Here is a 22,785-nt window from a genome sequence, read left to right on the forward strand (position 1 = left end):
TCTTTACCTCTCTCTTATATCCATTTGCAGTTACTCCCCATTTCATTCCTTAATTTTCTAACCCTGAGCAACCACAGGTCTACTTCCTGTTTCTATGAATTTGCCTATTTTAGACATTTTATATAAACAGAACCATGTGAGAATATGTGGTCTTTCATGACTGGTGTCTTTCACTTAGGATAATGCCATAGGCTCATCCATGTTGTAGTATCTGTCAATATTTCATTCCTTCTTATGGAGGAATAATATTTCATTTTACGAATGTACACCATATTTGATTTATCTATTCATCAGTTAGTAAACATTTGGGTTGCTTCCACTTTGGGGCTATTAAGGATAATGCTTCTGTGAACATTCATGTACACATTTTTGTGTGAACATATGTTTTCATTTCTCTTGGGTATGTGCTTGATTAATTCACTCCTGTGCAGACTTCAGAATAGCACTTCTGCTATCTCTGGGCTTCTATATTTTTCAAAGCTTTTAAATATGTTACCAATTAGGAATGTTGTAGCCCCTGTCCTAGTCGCTTAAAAAAATATTCAGGTCTCATGTTGGCTTACATAAAATTGTATGACATCTAAATTAATCCACCACTGTATCACACATGCCTCAGTTGAAGCATATTTAAGAAGGCTCTAGCCCATCTGCTGTCATCGTGGCTTAGTAGCCAGGTAGATGGATGGATATAAGAGATTTCAAATTATAATAATTTATAATTTTGCCTTCTGTCCTTTATTATGATAAAAATGTAAGTGCTTACTAACTACTGTTAATGATGCAATTTTAACTCAAAGTTCCTTGTATCTTTCTTTCAAGCTTCTAAATTATTTTATTGAAGAGCTTCCCAAGATTCAAGGTGAATTTAAAGTTAAAAGATTGTCATTTGTAAGTACTTAACTGTGTGAATAAGGATTTTCTCAGCATTGTACAACTAAATCACATGTAGAAAGAGCACAGAGCACTGGAAGAATAAAAAACAGATAGCATTAACATTGGAAATGTAGTTAGAGGCTGGTTTGTTAAGGAGCCTAAATACTTGTCTTTAAATTCTTTTTTTGTTTGAGACTGGGTCTCCCTCTGTGGAGGGTCATGGCTTACTGCAGCCTTGACCTCCAAGGTTCAGGTGATCCTCTCATCTCAGCCTCCTGGGTAGCTGGGACTACAGGCATGCACCACTACGCCTGGCTAATTTTTTTTTTTTTCTGTAGGGATGGGGTTTCTCCATGTTGCCTAGCCTGGTCTTGAACTCCTGAGCTCAAATAATCCACCCACCTCAGTTTTCCAAAGTGTTAGCATTACAGGTGTGAGCTGCCATGCCCAGCCAGGTGTGAGATTTTTGTAATGAGAAAATGATCAGGAGTTATATACCCAGTTCTGGCCCTTTTATTTGTAGTCTGTAAGAATCACAGGCAAGTGCTTAGTTGATTTTATTTTCAAAAGTAATTCTACAGTTAACGTATTTCCCTGTTTTTTTTTTTGTTTGTTTGTTTGTTTTTAAAGAGATGGGGTCATACCACGTTGCCCAGGCTGAAATGCCAGTGGCTGGCTATTCACAGGTATGATCACAGTGCCCTGCAGCCCCTCTAACTCCTGGCCTCAAGTGATCCTCCTGCCTCAGCCTCCTGAGTGACTGGTACTACAGGCATGCACCACTATGCCCAGATAGTACATTATCTACTTTAAAATATTAGAATATTACAGATAAAACTAAACAGTTCCGGCTGGGTGTGGTGGCTCACACCTGTCATCCCAGCATTCTGGGAGGCCGAGGTGGGCAGATCACTTGAGATCAGGAGTTGAGTGAGACCAGCCTGGGCAACATGGTGAAATTCCATCTCTACTAGAAATACAAAATTTGCCAGGTATGGTGGCGCATGTCTGTGATCCCTGCTACTCAGGAGGCCGAGGCAGGAGAATTGCTTGAACCCAGGAGACAGAGGTTGCAGTTAGCCGAGATCGTGCCACTGCACTCCAACCTGGGAGACAGAGTGAAACTCTGTCTCAAAACAAAAACAAAAACAAGAAACTAAACAATTCCTGACCACTTATGTTGCTGTAGTGCTCTCTCCCACTTCCCACTATTCAACATTTAGAGCTGATATTAGGGGAAGGGCAAGGAATATGTTTGTCCTTGAAGAATTCTTGAAGAATACGGGTAATAATGATACTATCGGAGAGGTGGATATACAGGCTAGAGTACAGTGGCACAATCATGGCTCATTGCAGTCTCAACCTCCCAAGGCTCAGGTTATCCTTCTGTCACTTACCCCCAGTAGCTAGGACTACAGGTGCTTTCCACCATGCCCAGCTAATTAATCTGTGTGTGTGTGTGTATAGTTGTTTTTTTGTTTTTTGTTTTTTTTTTTCAGTAGAGACAGGGTTTCACCATATTGCCCAGGCAGGCCTCGAACTCCTGGGATCAAGTGATCTGCCCGCCAGAGCCTCTGAAAGTGCTGAGATTACAGGCATGAGCCACCGCATCTGGCCACAGGTTTTCTATATAGAGGAAACAAATGGAACTCTTAGAGCGGATGAGCTCCCTGAAGCAGAATATAAGCCAGGAACCAACACAGATATCAAGTATTCTTTGTTATCATTAAGATATACAAGGTAAATGAGCATGTTTTGAGATAAATTATTATTTTAAAAAGGGAAAGATGGAAGATTCAGAAGAGAAAAGTGCTATTTAATTCATTCAGCAAACATTTGTTGAATGCCTGTCAGGCTCTGAGCTTGTTACCAGTGTTTCAAAAATGGAAAGGCACAATCCTTCAGGAGCTTGCAAGCATACCTACAATTATAGGATAATGTGACTGACTGACTTATCAAAAACACATAACATAGCCGGTCTGGCGGCTCATGCCTATAACCCCAGCGCTTTGGGAGGCTGAGGCAGGAGGATTGCTTGAGCTCAGGAGTTTGAGACTGGCCTGGGCCACATTGTGAGACCCTTATCTCTACAAAAACCAGAAAAATATTACCCAGGTGTGGCTCTGCGTGCCTGTGATATCAGTTACTTGGGAGGCTGAGGTGGGAGGATTGCTTGACCCCAGAAGGTGGAGGCTGTAGTGAGTTGTGATTGTGCCACTGCACTCCAGCCTGGGGGACAGAGCAAGACTCTGTCTTAAAACCAAGAAAGGAGAGAGAAAAGGAAGGGAGGAAATGCTTCTGCTGTATATCTCTAACCCTGTTACTTCCTAAAATTTAGTCTTGTAGCTCCACTACTCCAATAGTGTCATTATTACTGATATCCTTCAAGAATAACGTTTGTATTCAACATGAAAAGAGAAGAAGTTGTCTGGGCACGGTGGTTGACACTTGTAATCCCAGCACTTTGGGAGACTGAGGCGGGTGGATCTCTTGGGTCCAGGAGTTTGAGATGAGCCTGGGCAACATGGTGAAACCTGTCTCTACAAAAAATACAAAAATTAGCCTGGTGTGGTGATGCATGCCTGTAGTCCTAGCTGCTTGGGAGGCTGAGGAGGGAGGATTGCTTGAGCCCAGGAGGCAGAGGCTGCAGTGAGCTGAGATTGTGCCACTGCACTCCAGCCTGGGGAGCAGTGAGACTATGTCTCCAGAAAAAAATAAAATAAAATAAAATAAAGAGAAGAGATTAAGAACAGCATGAAGTAACCTCAACATTAAAGGGCCTGGAAGAGGAAGTACTAAGAGGAGCCAGTTTAGAGATAAGACGACTGAGCAGGACCTACTTACTGGAGAAGGTAGGAAGAGGAGTAAGAAGAATCTTTGTAGCTGTGGTGCAGGAGAATGTTAAATACAAGTGTCATGATACACAGAGGTCAAATAAGATGAGGACTGAAAGGTGTCCTTTGGTTTTGGCAAACTTGGTGACCTTAGTGTGATTTCGTTAGTGGAGTGGAAAGAGGTTTGGAAAGGTAGAAGTGAAGGCAAGGATATAACTGAGAGAATAGCAGACATTTCCAAAATACTGGAAGAGGAGAAAGGAAGAGCAAGTAAACAAGGGGTTAAGGGAGGAGTTTTTTCCATCTAGATGGGAGAGACTTCAGTGTATTTCTATGTCTGTGAAAGAGGTATAGTGTTCTTATGATGGGAGGGATGGTATGAGCCCCACAATATTTACAACATTTTAAAAGGTAATGGTGAGTTTTTAAACTTACTAAATTAAAATATTAATACTAATTATAAATTTAATTAGAAAATGTTAAGTTTTTAAAAAATATTTAGGCAGGCCATCTCAACCAAATGACATGTAAATGTGCAAATATGCCCTTAGATCTAGAGTTTGTATAGTAGATTCTGCTTACTGTAACTACTTTGAGAATGGTGGCTTGTTTCTGTGAATGGAGTGTTCTTGTGTTTTTAAAGGAGAAATTGTGTTTAAAATTATTTTGATAGTTTTGGGGACGATAGCTAAATACCAGGTTATAATCTTTATTTTCTGCAACGTAAGATAATCATTTTTTTGAAAAGAATTTAAGGAAGAAGCCAAGCCTCTTCAAACTAAATTACCCTGCTTAAATTTTATGACATAAAATTTCTTTCGGCCGGGTGTGGTGGCGCATGCCTATAATCCCAGCACTTTGGGAGGCTGAGGCAGGTGGATCACTTGAGGTCAGGAGTTCGAGACCAGCCTGAGCAACAGGGTGAAACCCCTTTTCTACTAAAAATACAAAAAAAAAAAATTAGCTGGGCATGGTGGTGCACACTTGTAATCCCAGCAACTAGGGAGGCTGAGACAGGAGAATCTCTTGAACCCAAGAGGTGGAGGTTGCAGTGAGCTGAGATCGCGCCATTGCACTCTAGGCTGGGCAACAAAAGCAAAACTCCATCTGAAAAAAAAAGATAATGCTGTCTTTCTTTTCTTGAGATAGATGTGATGGGAAGGTTTGTCAGGAATGTTGTGGGATTTATGTGAGATAAAAGTGTAACAGAATCCTAGACTTAAAAATATGCCATCAAGATATATTTGTATATTCATAAATATTATTTAAAGTATTTTATAACTTACAGTATATATATATTTAACATTCATGATTTTATTTGACTTACCCAGTAATCTTGGGATGCAGTCAGAGCTCAAGGTATGGAAACAAAGCCAGACGATGACTTGACTGTCCTGGACTGTAGCTGGGGACTATAGGCATGCGCCACCACTCCTGGCTAACTTTTTGTAGAGACAGGGTTTTGCCATGTTGCCCAGGCTGGTCTCAGACTCCTGGGCTCAAGCTATCTGCCTGCCTTAGCCTCCCAAAGTGCTGGGATTATAGACGTGAGCTACTGAGCCTGGACAGAAATTTTCAACAGCTTTTTGTTTATTGAATTTCTGTTGTGTGCTACTTATAAATATTTTTCAACATTGAGCTAAGAACCAGAAATGGTAATTCTAATATGGTAGTATTTAAATAATTAGTTCCAGGATATGTGTATTGTTTTAATAGGTAGATACACAAACAATTTTTCTTAAGTACAACCCAATTTTAGTTTTTGAGTCCTTTTTCAAGTGGTTCTACTTACAGAATTGATACTTTATATTTTATTCTTTTCTTGAGGTCTTCAAAGAAGAGAACATTTATTTTTTGAAATTACCATATGGAACTTTTGGTCCCGTTTATATTTCTGTCGTATATAATGGGATCTTACTTATTTGATTTTTCCTATATCTGGAGATAGTTTACTATATCATCCTAGGAATTATTTTATTTATTTTAATTTTACTTTAAGTTCTGGGATACAGATGCAGAATGTGCAGGCTTGTTACGTAGATAGACATGTGTCATGGTGGTTTGCTGTATCTATCAACCCGTCATCTGGGTTTTAAACCCCTCATGCATTAGGTATTTGTCCTAATACTTTCCCTCCCCTCGCCCCCCACCCCCCAGCAGGCCCCAGTGTGTGATGATCCCCTCCCTGTGTCCATGTGTTCTCATTGTTCAGCTCCCACTTGTGAAGAACATGCGGTGTTTGGTTTTCAGTTCCTAGGAACTATTTTATCTTTACTACTTAGTTATTTCCAACTGTATTTAAAAGATACCAGAATAATAAGAAAACAGAAAAATGGTGGAGTCATCTAGAAGGATAGCGCAATTTTGAAAAAAAAAAAAAACAAAACACTATTTTATCATCTTTCCAGAAAGTATAAAAGTGTAGAGGCAGTATTTTTGTAGTCTTTGCCCTCCTTTTTCTTTTTTTTAAACTTTCATTGAACACATTTGAGAATTGAGAATTTTTCATTTTCTGCTCCTAATGACAGGAAGTTTACAAGATGTTTCAGTTATTGGATGAATCAGGGGATGGTGTAAAGCCAGTGATAGTGGCATCCAAAACTGTAGTGATGTTCAAATTGACCATATAAGGGAAATCTCAGACCATGAGTCGTCAGATGACAATATCCTTGATCATTTTTCTCAAACTCAATAATTGATAAGTGAACAAATATTTCTGAGCACAGAAAGTAAATGTGATTTCTCATATAAGTAGCCATTCAACAGAAAGGATTTTATCATGCAATATTTTGCAAAAAGAATTTGGAGCATCTTGTTTTGCTTTAGAGACGTGTGACAAAATTCTTTTTCTTCTATATTTGACACAAAAATTTACTTGAGATAGTTCATTAGTGGACCGATGCTGAAGGTAGGTATGTGTACCTCATCTACAAATGAAAATGGTAATTTTGAAGCAGAGAGAATGTCTGTCTCTTCAAGAAATTGCAAGTTGTCAAGGGTTTCAAAAGTAAAGCGTCCTATGATACAAGTGCAAGAAGTGGTAGAAGTAAAGAAAAGCTAAAACCTATTAGAAATGTATTTGAGGCCAGGCGCAATGGCTCATGCCTGTAATCCCAGCACTTTGGGAGGTCAAGGCAGGCAGATCACCTGAGGCTGGGAGTTCAAGACCAGCCTGGCCAACATGGTGAAACACCCTAAAAATACAAAAAATTAGCCAGGCATGGCACACGCTTGTAATCCCAGCTACTCAGGAGGCTGAGGTAGGAGAATCGCTTGAAGCTAGGAGACCGGAGGTTGCATTGAGCCAAGATCATGCCACCACACTCCAGCCTGGGTGACTATCTCATTCATAGATAGATAGATAGATAGATAGATAGATAGATAGATAGATAGATAGATAGATAGATAGATAGGTAGATAGATAGATAGATGATAGATAGATAGATAGATAGATAGAATTTAAAACCAAGAATCAGTACTTACAAGATGAATGTTTCTAGGATTAGGCCTGACAGTTGATGAGGAGTTAGTTACATTTGAAAAAAAAAAATAAAACCTAGCCGGGCACGGTGGCTCACACAAATTTACCAAAGTGCTGTAATCCCAGCACTTTGGGAGGCTGAGGTGGGCAGATCACAAGATCAGGAGATTGAGACCATCCTGGCTAACACAGTGAAACCCTGTCTTTACTAAAAATACAAAAAAAAGTTAGCCAGGTGTGGTGGTGGGCACCTGTAGTCCCAGCTACTCGGGAGGCTGAGGCAGGAGAATGGCGTGAACCCAGGAGGCGGAACTTGCAGTGAGCCAAGATTGTGCCACTGCACTCCAGCCTGACAGAGTGAGATGCCGTCTCAAAAAAACAAAAACAAACAAAAAAACACCTTTTGGCCTTTCGAGGTCTAGATAACTTCAAAACCAAGTTATTATGGAATAAGAAATTGGGTTTACTCTCTTCTAGAGTCTTAATAAAATGCTTAATGAAGTTGTTTCATTGTTCTCTTATTAAAAGGGTCCATTGTGATGTTTGTTTCTCCTGGTATACTGACCATTTAGACATGGACAGAAGTTATTTCCTTTCTGTCTATAATAACTCCTCCTTCTGTTTTCTCTAACACAACACACAGTTTTTTTGTTTTTAATTTTTAGTGCATGAGGGCAGGGCCTGTGTTTGTCTTGTTCATGGTTAATCTCCAGCACATTACCTAGTGCCTGACACATGTAAATGTGCAATAAAATTTGTTGGACAAGTAGTTTCTTTCCTTTTTTTTGTTCCAGAAGACAGGGTCTCACTCTGTCACCCAGGCTGGAATGCGGTGATGTGTGTAATCGTGGCTCACTGCAACCTCCACCTCCTGGGTTCAAGCGATTTTTCCACTTCAGCCTCCCACAGGCACGTACCACTATGCTTGGCCAATTTCTGTATTTTTTTGTAGAGGTGGAGTTTCACTGTGTTGCCCAGGCTGGCCTCAAACTCTTGGACTCAAATGATCTGCCTGCCTTGGGCTCCCAAAGTGCTGGGATTACAGGCGTGAGCCACCGCGCCTGGCCGTAAACAGGTGGTTTTTTTATAAAATCTTTCCTTGGTTAGATTTTTGGGCTTTTGTTAGCCAGAGTATCAGCAGATTCACAGTAGGTATGGATTTAGTCCAGCCTTTTTTATTCAATGAAATTTACCATATTGCTTCAATTTGCCATATATTTTGGTGTTACTAAGCAGATTACTTCTTTCTGAAATTTGAGTTATGCTATCTCTTTTTAGTAAAGAATCAGTCTTTGTTTTTAATATTCTTTGTCTTTCTTTCCTTTCTTTCTTCTTACCTGTCCAACATGACAAAGCTCAATTATGATGAAGTTGATCAAGCCTAAAATATTATTCCTATAATATTTAGCATGTGGGATTTTTGTCAGTGGGGGTGGAAGGCAGACCATAGTTGAAAACTACATATATGAAGCCAACATGCGTTGACCTCCTGCTCACACAGAAGGTCAGCTAGCCCCAAAAATATTTTGTCCTAATGAGTAATGAAATGCTCCCCCTTTTCTTACATTATAGTAAATGAATAGACTGCCAAATTTTATACAGTGTATTTGGGCTGTCTGTGAAAGATACATAGGGATCCCCAAATTGGTGAATATCATAGCTGACAAATACAGTCTAATCATGGCATATGTTAATGAGTAGATGATGGACTGTAGTTGGCCAGTGGCTAGTCAGTAGTCATTTATTAACTGGGCAACCATTTTGTGCACATCAACTCCTTATCATGGATCCTTTGGTATTACTAAAAGTGTACTGTCAAAACCATGAATGATAAATCTGTGAACATAAAAAGGTATATTTTATAAATGATACTTGGTCCTTTATTTACTGAGTTAACTATTTCCTACCTCTAAAATTTCCTCCTATCCTGATTTTTCTCATCAAATAGAAAAGGGATCATAAACTTTAAGATACCTGGAGATAGAAGGGCTTTCTTTTTAATAGGACATGGAGTTGAGTGACTTACGACATTGTAAAAAGATCATCATAAACTGTGTTCCTCCTACCTTCAGTGAAAGCTCTTTAGCCCTTACAGAGCAGCAGAGAACTTTATTTGAATAATTAAACTATATTTGAATAATTAAACTTTATTTGAATAATTAAACTACATTTATGTTTTATGCCTCTTTTCTCTCAAAATTCAACCAGATGAAATAATCCTAGAATTGAGGTACAAAATCGTAATCTTTAAGTGAAAATCAACCTTCACATTAAAATAAGAATAAAGGCCGGGCGCGGTGGCTCAAGCCTGTAATCCCAGCACTTTGGGAGGCCGAGACGGGCGGATCACGAGGTCAGGAGATCGAGACCATCCTGGCTAACACGGTGAAACCCCATCTCTACTAAAAAAATACAAAAAACTAGCCGGGTGAGGTGGCGGGCGCCTGTAGTCCCAGCTACTCGGGAGGCTGAGGCAGGAGAATGGCGTGAACCCGGGAGGCGGAGCTTGCAGTGAGCTGAGATTTGGCCACTGCACTCCAGCCTGGGCCACAGAGCAAGACTCCGTCTCAAAAAAAATAAAAAATAAAAAAAAATAAAAATGGAATAGTTGTGTAGTATACATTTAGGAAAGCCTAGGATAAAAAGAGAATGATGTACTCGAGAACAGAAAAAAAGAACCACTACAGAAAATTTGTTGATGGTTAGAAAATAACAACAAACAACACTAGTTACAGAGATTACACGATCACTTATTAGACCACTAGTCTCACATTTTTACTTCCACTGTGGTGTAGTACCTTTCTATTTCAGACTCATGCCAGTAATTGTTGTAAAATTTAAGTCTGAATTTCTTCAGTGACTTCTCATCACTTAAGAATAAAATCAGACTGCTTAGCTTTTAATCTTGGGAACCCTTCTTATCTATCCAGCTTGGTTTTTTTTCACTCTCTCTACCACTCTGCTCTCCATCTCAAACTTTATCCTATAGTAGTACCAGTATTCACCAGATATATTGCACTTCTTCATGCTTCTTTTTAAAGTGTGGTCCCTAGAGACCTCAGCACAACTTGGAAACTAGTTAGATATACAGTTTCTTGGGCTCTACTTCAACGCCTTCTAAACCAGAAACGCTGGGGGTAGGCTAAGCAAGCTGAATAAGCCTTCTAGGTGATTCTGATGTACCTTAAATTTGAAAACCGCCACCTTAACCCTTTTCTTTTTTTAACCTCAGCCATTAACTACCATACTGTCAATATGACTTTTATTTGTGCAACTCTTAATCTACATCTCAAACTCTATGTCAGTTCTGTTTTTTAAGTTGTATATTGGACATCTGTCCTGGATATCCTTTCAGTACTTCAGACTATCTAGGCCCTGAGCAAAATTCATTATCCATCTCCTGAAACCTACTTTACATACTGTTGCCTATTTTCTCTCAGCCTGGCAGCTTTGATTCTTAGATTGTACAATATTTTCTCATTATTTTTTATGTTGTCTTGCTGCAGAGGAACAGGGAAAAAAGATTTTTAAAAAACTGTACTAACCAAAAAAAGGTCAGGATTTTTCATGCAATAAAGTTACTATTGTTTTAGAGCCATCTGTTAAAATGTATTTTTATCTTACTTCTTCCCTCCTTCCCTCTGCCTCTTTCTTTGCTGTATCCTTCTTTCTCTCTCAAGAACTTAAGAGACTGTATTTTGAATCTTAACCTCAGTTGTGCAAGTTCTGTGGTAAAGCTGGACAGGTGAAAGCTTGTACCAGCATCAGATGTTGAAGCCAGGCAACATTTCAGATATCCCTGAAGAGTTCTTACAGTAGGTTCTCAATAAATATTTTCTAAATGAGTAAGTTAGCAAGTTAGATGAGTCTCAAAGGACTGGGTAGATCTCCAGGGTCAAAAGAGCATAGTGAGATTGTAGCTGGAGATGTAAGAAACTTAAAGGATTTAGGCAATAAGGAGTGAGAAATTTTGATAATAAATGTTTATTAAATGAATAAATGAAAAGCTTTAAAAAACAGATAGCCATTGTCACAAATGGTTAAGTATTTCCTTCTCTTAAGGAGGAGGGATAAATTATTATTTCAGTGTAAACTTTGAAGTTTGATTTTTAGAATTCATGTTTCTATGGGTACATCCCATTTAGTTTGATATACATTTAAAATAATTTCTTATGTTGATTTATGTAACAGTATTCTAATGTTTGATCATATATCTTAGACTATAAATTTTAACTGTTACAGTTTGTTCTGTTTTTGTTGAACAGGAAAAACAGTGATATATACTTGAAAGTTATTGTGCTATTAATTTGTTTTCATAATGTGAGATATTCTCTCACAAAGCACTTATGTTTTAAGTTATAATTTAAAATGCCTTTCTTTTTAACGTGCACACAGGAAGCCTCGACCTGTCTCCCAGCTGGTTGCACAGCAGGTTACTCAGCAGTTTGTGCCTCCTACACAGTCAAAGAAAGAGAAAAAAGATAAAGTAGAAAAAGAAAAAAATGAAAAGGAAACAACTAGCAAAAAGAATAGCCATAAGAAAACCAGGTAAATTTGAAGAGTGTTTTATGACATTTTTGAAATAATAAAACCATTTAATTTTTTAAACATTGATACACTAATATACAAAAAGTGGAAGTAAAATATTTGATTTCCTTTAAGGTATCAGAAAAGGTTTTACTGAGTTTGAAAGATACATTGGAAATTAAACACAAAAGCCACAAATACAAGCTTAAATGTGGTGATGCTTTTTTCTTTTTACTAGATTGGAAGACATTATGTCTGGGTGTTGTGTTTTGTTTTGTTTTTCCCTTAAGAGCTGTTTGAACCAGGAGTGGTTTTCAAAATACTGAACAGATAATTGCATGGGTTTTAACCTATCAAAATGGTCATGCGTTCAGTCAGAACAATCATGATACCCTTATTGGTGTGTGTCAGTGGAGTAACAATCTTCCTTGCATGTAGCTCAACCTTAGTTTTTATCACCTTCCTCCATGGTACTGTTCCTCCATTTCACTGTTGGCTAAAACATCTATTTTAATAAAATTAATAAGCTGTCTGCAAAATTATGATACAGCTATAGAAGCACAAGTTCTACTTCTAGGCTGTCACAGTTTTTAGTTGCATTGAAGAATATTCATGAATGATTGGTTTGATTAATGTTAATGAGTTGAAACATTTTATGATATTTTTGTGGCTGGTTACGCATAAATTGCTTTAAATATGTGTATTCATTTTGTTACTTTCACCTACTTTTAATATTTATTTATGCTCAGAAATTTGGTAGAGGGAAAAGCTAGTTTAAAATTTCATTTTTTTTATGTTTAGACCAAGATTGAAAAATGTGGATCGGAGTAGTGCTCAGCATTTGGAAGTTACCGTTGGAGATCTGACAGTCATTATTACAGACTTTAAGGAGAAAACAAAGTCACCACCTGCATCTAGTGCTGCTTCTGCAGATCAACACAGTCAAAGCGGCTCTAGCTCTGATAACACAGAGAGAGGAATGTCCAGGTCATCTTCACCCAGAGGAGAAGCCTCATCATTGAATGGAGAATCTCATTAAAGTTTATTTTCTCCAATTTCTTAGTCACTTCTGTCCTACCATGCAAATACACAGATTATGCCAAGAGGTACCACATTTTCATGACAAATACATTCATGCACAATCCATAATTTGAGTTTTACATAAAATAGAAATTTGTTAGAATTTGTAGATTTTATTGCAACTATGCCTACCAAACATTTCCAGACTTAACATTTTGGTCTCTGCAGTTAAGTGCCATGAAAATGTGGTTGAATTATTCATTATGCAGTGTTATTGGTAAGTGTATTTTCACTTTTAGTTTAGTGAATTTTAACACATAATTCTTGAATTCTCTACTATTGGCATGTAACGAATTTAAATTTTTTATAACATAGTGCAAGCTGCCTAAATATGTATTATTTGAAAATTGTGAAACAGATAGTAATATGTATACAAGTCAAAGATCAACTTAACTATTGCTGCAACAGGTTTTTCTTAATGGTTATCCTCTTAAATACACCTGCTGGTACTTGGTGTGGTTAAATAGGAAAATTGTTATTAAATAAAGAATTTGTATGAACCTTTGCCAATGTTTTTGACACGTTTTACTAATTATTGTTCCTGAATTATGTTTCTGGTTTTATCCATTTTTTGAGGTTTTTTTGTTTGCTTATTTTTCAAAACATTCATTTATTGTAATGTTTACTAGCAGACTAGTAAACAATAAAGCATTGATTATTTAGCTTTATAATTCAGGTTTAGTGCTATTGTCATTGAACACTGGTATTTTCTGTATCATATAAAACATTAAAATTCAAATAATTATAAGCATTTGGCAAAAACGAGAAAAGAAACTTGCCATATTTTACAAGCTGCAATTTTAGAAAAGCTTTAACTTAATGATAGTTTTATCACTATTTTCTTGTCCCAGACTTATCCAGGGCCATAGATGCATGAATCTAATTAAAACAGAAATAGGAATTGTTGCACAGAAATGGGAAATAGCTAATTTTAAATCAGTCTAATTGGCCTCTTACTAAATGCAACAATTCTTATGAAAATCATAGTACCCTATTTTCAGACACAACTGCCAGTTTACACATTTCTCAGTATCTTGAAAGGAAAAAAGTATAGCCCCACTTATACTATGTAAAATTACCAATAAAATATTTTTATGACTACAGATTTTGCATTTTTGTTTATGACTATTAATGTGTTTTATTTCGTATTTAGAATTTCAACCTGGAAACCACACAGTACTTAAATTCTCCTGGGGTCTCCTGCTTTCTCTTAACCATTTGCTTAATATATATCTACCTATAGGAGACTTCTGAATTGTAAATGGACTTAAAAATAGAATGTGGATACAAAATATCACATAAGACATCATGATAACATTTGAAGAAAAAATAAAACTGTAGACCCTAACAGTTGTGATATTTGATGGTTTCGTGTGGTAATGTAATTTTCTGTTTACAGTACTTTTTACAGGCACAGTGGTACTGTCTTTTTTGTAAGATGCTAGTTGTGAAATACAATTGCATACAGTAAAAGTCTGTGATTAAAACATTTATATACCTCATTCTTTAGTGTTGTTAAATGAAAAATTAAAATTGTGTTTGTTATAAGATACGTTCAGTGGAATACCAACTAACCAGATATATTCCTTTAAAACACGATATTTTTGTCTTATTCTGTTTTTAACATGTTTCAAATGTTTTATATATTCATTTTTGGACAGAGTAAAAATTTAAAAATGTAATAGGGAAAATATTTAATTTTTAAGTCAAAAACTATACTTTAAAAAGGCACTACATCTTATGATCAAATACTTTCAGAATGTATTTTAAATGAGCTGCAAGAGAGAAAAATCTGACAGGAGAGGGGATTTTACCTGAATGAAGCATACTCATATTTCTACATAGGTGGGTAGATACTCATCTTTCTACATAGGCAGGAACACAGTGTAGCATGGAGATTAAGCATGCTAACTGACACCTCATGTTTGAATCCTGTTATAGAATGGAAATGAGCTTAAATTACCCACGCCTACTTTCCATCTATAAAACAGGGCTAATGGTAATCACATCTAATTTATAGGGTTGTTGGGAGGATTAAGTCAATCCATGTAAAATTCTTAATTATCTGACACATAGTGGTCACTCAGTAAATGTGAGCTTTTACTATTGTTACAGGTAAAATCCCATTACAAAAATACAAAAATATTTTTTGTAACAATTATTTTCATGCCCTCTTGGATGACATAAAGTAATAGTGTTTTACAGATTTCACTAAATTTTCAGTGTAATATGAGATGTTTTCTCTGGACACAGAAAGACCATCTTTCCATAATTAAAGAACCTGGTGGGTGTGCACTATGAGATTGGAGAAATGAATTAAGTCTAGTTTGAAAGTGTTTTATTAATCACAGGTATCTCAACTTGCCTTTGTTTCACCCTACCTCAAATACTCTTCCACACCAGAAAACAAACGCAAATTCCATAAATAGAACTGATGTTAAAATATGCAGAAAGATTCAGAACCTAGGTTTAGGGTACATATTTTGCTCTGTTTCATGAACTTACAAGGTGGTTTGAGCACTGGGTTCCTTTAGCCAAATTCCATACAAAAAGAACTTGGATGTTTTCCAGCATTTATTACCTTACTTTGCTATAAGTAAGTAAAGATAGCCCGGGTGCAATGGCTCATGCCAATAATCCCAGCACTTTGGGCTGAAGCGGGCAGATATTTTGAGCCCAGGACCAGCCTGGGCAACATGGTGAAAGCTCATCTCTATAAAAAAATATATATATGTGTGTGTGTGTGTGTGTGTGTGTGTGTGTGTGTATTTAAAAAGTGAATATACTTTGAGGCAGAAGAATAATCTTAAAACCTTTTGTATTATACAATAGAAATAGTTAAAGGTTTTATTTTTATTAAATGCTTTCCTAAAATGATAGTGGATAATAGACAAAGCGAAACATTTTAAAAGGAAGAGAAACTTTAGCCTTTCTAAGTTGATAGCATGTTTATTAACTTTTAAAGTTCCTTATAGCCTAAAAGAATGTAGCCTCTGCATATTATATGCATTAATGGTAAATGGTCTAGAAGTTTTTGTTTCCACTGAGGCTTCCCCCACCTACTTTTTTAAACTTCCTACTATGGTTTGGATATGGTTTGTCCTCATTAACGTTCATGCTGAGGCCTGAGTCCCCAGTTTGTTTGTGTTGGTAGGTGGTACCTTTAAGAGATGATTAGGTCATTGCGATGGATTAAGGGCTTTCTCATGAGGCTCAGTTAGTTCTGGAATGGATTCACTCTTGCAGGAATGGATGAATTCTCACAGGAGTGGGTTGTTATAAAGTGAGGATGCTTCTTGTGTTCTGTTCTCTTTGCCCTCCTCAGTTCACCATCTGCTTTCCACCATGAGTTGAAGCAGCATGGGGCCCTCATCAGATGGCCTGCCTGATCTTCGACTCCTTAGCCTTTGCAATCATGAGCCAAAATAAATCTCTTTTCTTTACAAATTGCCCAGTCTCAGGTATTCTGTTACAGCAAAAAAAAAAAAAAAAAAAAAAGTGGATTGAGATACTTTTTTGCTCTGCAACTTACCTCTTTTCCAGAATCTTTTAAGGACTCGATGTAGGAACTAAGCTATTTAGTAAGTCATTAGTAGAAGTTTCCGCACAGTATTTTGAAAATTAAGTGGAAACAGAAAAGTGAGTGCGTATATAAGGAAAGTAATAGTAAAAAAGCGCTTTGACTTCTTAGTACTCACCCTCTCCTGTATATCCCCAGGCACCTTCGGTTGTCTGGAACAAAGAATGTAGGAAAAACTGAAGAAGTTCAGAACAGTTACCAATGACAAAAATCACTGATTAGAATAAAAAAGACAAGGTTATAGAATATATGTTGTTACTGATCATGTTTCAAAAGCAGAAGGAAAAGAATGCCCTCCCTGGCTACTGAGGGTGATGAAAAGTAAGCCCCACTCCTATCACAGGCAGTGAAGGGCAGGGATGGAAAAAAAAAGTGAAGAAGAAGGGGAAAAAGCAAAAGTTACGAAAAAATCTAGAAAAGGGAACACTGGGATTCAGTCTGGATAATGGTAGAATCACTAGGAAGGGAAAGAACAAATAGAACTTAACAGCACATCAGTCTCTGGGGACGTTTTAAAAACATGATAAAGCATCTTCATGATGTCTCTGTCATTAGTTAAAGTTTAGCTTCTGTTTATTAAGACTATTTACTAAGACAGCAGTATGTGTAATACAGAATGATGTTCATCAAAACCAGTTCGCTTTAGGAAACTGTCAGAGAAGTTGTACCTTGAATTACAAGATAATTCAAGACCCACTAAACCTGTGTGTATTATTTCCACTCCTCAGGAATTCCAGTTGGGGAAGTATCTGTTTCACTGGGTCCTTGCCCCAAAAAGTTCCCCCAGGGGTTTATTCTTACAACTTGAAGTTTTTTGTTTTCTGGTTTTTTAAAAAATATTATTTGGTGTGATTTACACTAGATATATGTGGCCATTTATAAGAACAAAAGAAAATTACTTTCCTGAATGCACATCCCTACCAGCCCAGATAATTTAAATCTTAGGTATGTAATGTGCAATTGACCCTTGAACAACATAGGTTTTAACTGCGTGGGTGCACTTACACATGGATTTTCTTCCAACTCTGCCATGTTGAAGACAGCAAAATCAACCATTCCTCTTTTTCCTCAGCCTACTCAATATGAAGACTATGAGGATGAGACCTTTATGATGATCAACTTCCACTTAATGAATAGTAAATATATTTTTCCTTCCTAATGATTTAACAATTTCTCTAGCTTACTTTATTGAAGAATACAGTATATAATACATATACAAAGTGTGTTAATCAACCGTTTATGTTATCAGTAAGGCTTTTGGTCAACAGTAGGCTTTTAGTAGTTACGTTTTGGGGGAGTCAAAAGTTGTATGCGAGTTTCTGACTGCTTGAGGGTTGGTGTCTCTAACCGCCACATTGTTTAAAGGTCAACTGAATTAGGCTTTGTGCTTAGCCAGTGCAGATATTCCTGTCTTTATGGAATGGTCTAATTCTGGAGCACATGAAAGGCCATAAGACTAAATACTTCAATGGAAAAAATCAAGTAGCTATCTGGAAGGCTTCAGTGCTCTGGGACATGTTTCACATTCTTAGTCTCCCCTGTTGGTGGGAGTTATGGACTGTAATAGCTCTCTCACTGTTGTAATACAGCATTTTGTTGACTTTGGTTTTATTTACATCAGTATTATTTAATTCAATGAACACTTATTGAGTATTTGGTGAACACTTATTGAATACATACTCAATAAGATGTGGAATGCACATCTTAAAGACTGTAAATTACAGTGCTGTAACTATAATAATAAAAACATGTATGAGATACGAGAGAGTGCTTGTTACCCATTTGTTTCTAGAAAATTCACCTAGGCTTAAGTATCTACTGCAAGTCCACACTGAAAATGTTAGGGCCTCATCTTGATGTTTGAAGCTGATAATGTTGGGTGTCACCAGTAGTTTTAGTCAACTCTCGTTTTATTTACTCTAGCTTGAATTTTCAAAAGTTTAAGACTTTAAGCCATATAAAGTGAGATAATTTGTCATTTTCCTGCACTAATTTTTTAAAAATCACACAACAACTGAATGAGGTCTGCTATGTCCTTTTTGTAGATGAAGAAGCATATTACATCACTCTGTCCAAAATAAATTTTATTCAGATTTATTTCAGAAAGAGCTTTGCTTCACCTGAGAAATTGCCTTTTCCTTATGGACAAAGCAGATTATGAATTGCCCGAAATTTTTGCTGTAGTTGTGAGAAATCTCCTATTAAAATTGGGTTCAGGCTGGGTGCGGTGGCTCACACCTATAATCCCAGCACTTTGGGAGGCCGAGGTGGACGGATCACCTGAGGTCAGGCTGGTTCAAGGCCAGTCTGGCCAATATGGTGAAACTCCGTCTCTACTAAAAACACAAAAAATTAGCCGGTCATAGTGACGGGCGCCTGTAATCCCAGCTACTTGGGAGACTGAGGCAGGAGAATTGCTTGAAACCAGGAGCTGGAGGTGGCAGTGAGCAGAGATCCCACCCCTGCACTCCAGCCTGGGTGACAGAGCAAGACTCCGTCTCAAAAAAAAAAAAAAAATTGAGTTCAGTTTTAATAATTATGTGGGCTTGGTTGTCTGCTTATCTGTATTCTAATGTTTTAGTCTTTTTCTATCAAAGGAAAAAGATTTAATATAAAGATTCAAGCTTCACATCATGACAAATAATAAATTGTGAAATATAATTTTTTCTTCTTCTTTTTGTATTTTTTATAAATATTGGGTTTCCCAACATTTCTCTGGCCGGTCTTGAAATCCTGGGCTCAAGCCATCCTCTTGCATTGGCCTCCTAAAGTTTTTGGGATTATAGGTGTGAGCCATGGATCCTGGTGGTTACTCTTTTTCTATTTTAATCTAATTTCTTATTCTTGGTCTTTTTTGTATTTTTCCAGAGTTTGATTTTTATCTATTTGTTTTTCTTTTGTTCTTATAAATGGCCACAAATCCTAGTGTAAATCAGGCCAAATAGTATTTTTTAAAAAAAATTCTTTATTTCAAGTTGTAAGAATAAACTCAGAGGGGAACTTTTTGGGGCAAGGACCCAGTGAGATACATACCTCCCCAGCTGGAATTCCTGAGGAGAGGAAATACTACATACAGTTTTAGTAGGTCTTGAGATTACATCTAGATTTAAATTGGCTGACCTACCTGGAAGAAGGGAGTTTGGATGAAAGCTACCACCTCATCATCATTTTTCTAATAAATCTTTTAGCAAGAAAAATCAGAAACGAAACTGGAAAGCAAGATTTATTAACTTAGATTTTATGGATATTATTTTCATTATCCTCTTTTAATTCATAATAATGCCGACAATAAAATGGTCCTGTGTTTACTTTTGGAATCAGCAAGAATGGGAAGAGCTGGAAGATTATAAAACTAGTTTGGGGCCGGGCGCGGTGGCTCAAGCCTGTAATCCCAGCACTTTGAGAGGCCGAGACGGGCGGATCACGAGGTCAGGAGATCAAGACCATCTTGGCTAACACGGTGAAACCCCGTCTCTACTAAAAAAATGCAAAAAACTAGCCAGGCGAGGTGGTGGGCGCCTGTAGTCCCAGCTACACGGGAGGCTGAGGCAGGAGAATGGCGTAAACCCGGGAGGTGGAGCTTGCAGTGAGCTGAGATCTGGCCACTGCACTCCAGCCTGGGCGACAGAGCAAGACTCCGTCTCAAAAAAAAAAAAAGAAAACTAGTTTGGGAGAAGATTTCTAAAGGACAAACAAAATGACAGTGAACACATTTTGTTTTTTAATTTTTAATTTTTGTGGGTACATAGAAGGTGTATATATTTACAGGGTACGTGAGATGTTTTCATATGTAATGCATAATAATCACATCATGGAGATTGGAGTATCCATCTCCTCAAGCATTTATCCTTTGTGTTACTGACAATCCAATTATACTCTTTTAGTTATTTTTAAACGTACAATTATGTTATCAAATAGAAGGTCTTATTCTATTTTTTTTGGTACTCATTAACATCCTCCCCACCCCCGCCACCTACCCTTCCCAGCCTCTAGTAACCATCCTTCTACTGTCTGTCTCCATGAGTTTAACTGTTTTAATTGTTAGATCCCACAAATAAGTGAGAGCATGGGATTTTTGTCTTTCTGACCCTGGCTTATTTCACTTAACATAATGATCTCCAGTTCCATCCAATGTTGTTGCAAATGACTGGATCTCATTTTTTTTAAGGCTAAATAGTACTCCATTGTTTGTATGTACCACATTTCCTTTATCCAATCATCCGTTGATGGACATTTACATTGCTTCCAAATCTTAGCTATTGTAAACAGTGCTGTAATAAACACGGGAGTACAGATATCTCTTCAATATACTGATTTACTTTCTTTGGGGTATATTCCTAGGAGTAGGGTTGCTGGATCATAAAGTAGCTCGATTTTTAGTTTTTTGAGGAACCTCCAAACTGTTCTCCATAGTGGTTGTACTAATTTACATTTCCATCAACAATGTACAAGGGTTCCCTTTTCTCCACATCCTTGCCAGCATTTGTTACTGCCTGTTTTTTGGATATAAGCCATTTTAACTGGGGTGAGATGATATCTCATTGTAGTTTTGATTTGCATTTCTCTGATGATCAATGATGTTGAGCACCTTTTCATATGCTCATTTGCCATTTGTACATCTTCTTTTGAGAAATGTGTATTCAAACATTTGGCCCATATTTTGATTGAATTATTAGACTTTTTTTTCTTACAGAGTGTTGCTTGAGCTCCTTATGTATTCTGGTTATGAATCCCTGGTCAGAGGGGTGGTTTGCAAATATTTTCTCCAATTCTGTGGGTTTCCTCATGTTGTTGAGTGTTTCCTTTGCTGTGCAGAAGCTTTTCAACTTGATAGGATTCCATTTGTCCATTTTCGCTTTGGTTGCCTGTGCTTATGGGGTGTTACTCAAGAAATTTTTCCCCAGACTAAGGTTCTGGAGATTTTCCCCCATGTTTTCTTTTACTAATTTCATAATGGGAGTCTTAGAGTTAAGTCTTTAATCCAGTTTGATTTGATTTCTGTATATGGTGAGAGATAGGGGTCTAGTTTCATTCTTCTGCATATGGATATCCAGTTTTCCCAGCACAATTTATTGAAGAGATTGTCTTTTCCAGTGTATATTCTTGGCACCTTTGTCAAATATGAATTCATTGTAGGTGTGTGGACTTTTTTCTGGGTTCTCTATTATTTTCTATTCATTTTTTTTGGAGACAGAATCTCACTGTGTCACCCAGACTAGAGTGCAGTGGTGCAATCTTGGCTCACTGCAACCTCCACCTCCTGGGTTCAAGAATTCTCATGCCTCAACCTCCTGAGTAGCTGGGATTACAAGTGTGCACCATCACACCCAGCTAATTCTTGCATATTTAGTAGAGACAGGTTTCGTCATGTTGGCCAGGTTGGTCTCTAACTCCTGGCCTCAAGTGATCCACCTGCCTTGGCCTCCCAAAGTGCTGGGATTACAGGTGTGAGCCACTGAGCCTGGCTTCTGGGTTCTATTCATTGATCTATGTGTCTATTTTTATGCCAGTACCATGCTGTTTTGTTTACTATAGCTCTGTAGTACAATTTGAAGTCAGGTAATGTGATTCCTCTAGTTTTGTTATTTTTGCTTATTAGGACAGCTTTGGTTATTCTGTGTCTTTTGCGATTCCATATAAATTTTAGGATTGTTATTTATATTTCTGTGAAGAATGTCATTGGTATTCTGATAGAGATTGCTTTGAATCTGCATATTTCTTTGGGTAGGTAGTATGAACATTCTAACAATATGATTGTTCTAATCCTTTAACTTGGAATCTCTCCATTTTTTTGTGTGTCCTCTAAATTTCTTTCGTCAATGTTTTATAGTTTTCATTGCAGAGATCCTTCACTTCTTTGTTTAATTCCTAGGTATTTAATTTTATTTGTGGCTCTTTTAATTGGGATTACTTTTGTTATTTTTCAGATTGTTCACTTTTGGTATATTGAAATGCTACTGATTTTTGTATGTTGATTTTTTATCCTGAAACTTTAGTGAATTTGTTTATCAGTTCTAATAGTTCTCTGGTGGAGTCTTTAGGTTTTTCCAAATGTAAGATTATAATTACCTACAAACAAGGATAATTCAACTTCTGTTCCAATTTGGATGCCCTTTATTTATTTCTCTTGTCTGATTGCTCTAGCTAGGACTTCCAGTAGTATGTTGAATAACAGTGGTGAAAGTGGATGATGTTGAATGCATTTTTAAAAAGAAAGTAGGTTGAGTTCCCAGAAGAAAAGAGCAGTGATCTGGCCTTAGCCTGAGAGGTAGTTTTTGGGTTTTATTTATTTATTTATTTTAGACGGAGTCTTGTTCTGTTGCCAGGCTGGAGTGCAGTGGCGCGATCTCTGCTCACTGCAACCTCCACCTCCCGGGTTCACATGATCCTCCTGCCTCACCCTCCAGAGT

General features: G+C 37.2%; 1 protein-coding gene across 6 annotated transcripts in view; it reads left to right on the top strand.

Moving 5' to 3' along the window:
- The window catches only part of YAF2 (YY1 associated factor 2), a 90,795-nt gene that overhangs the window by 63,761 nt on the left and 4,249 nt on the right, over positions 1-22,785 (top strand). For 4 of the 6 annotated variants that reach the window (XM_011936095.1, XM_011936093.1, XM_011936096.1 and 1 more), the window contains 2 exons: positions 11,584-11,736; positions 12,517-16,238. In XM_011936095.1, coding sequence (XP_011791485.1) covers positions 11,584-11,736; positions 12,517-12,754 — 391 coding nt within the window. In that variant the 3' untranslated portion in view covers positions 12,755-16,238. Of the gene's footprint in view, positions 1-11,583; positions 11,737-12,516; positions 16,239-22,785 lie in introns of those variants that run through there. The other 2 variants (XM_011936094.1, XM_011936098.1) reach the window with 2 other exon arrangements.

The sequence above is a fragment of the Colobus angolensis genome, unplaced genomic scaffold (assembly GCF_000951035.1).
Source record: "Colobus angolensis palliatus isolate OR3802 unplaced genomic scaffold, Cang.pa_1.0 Scaffold150, whole genome shotgun sequence".
NCBI classification, from domain to species: domain Eukaryota; kingdom Metazoa; phylum Chordata; class Mammalia; order Primates; family Cercopithecidae; genus Colobus; species Colobus angolensis.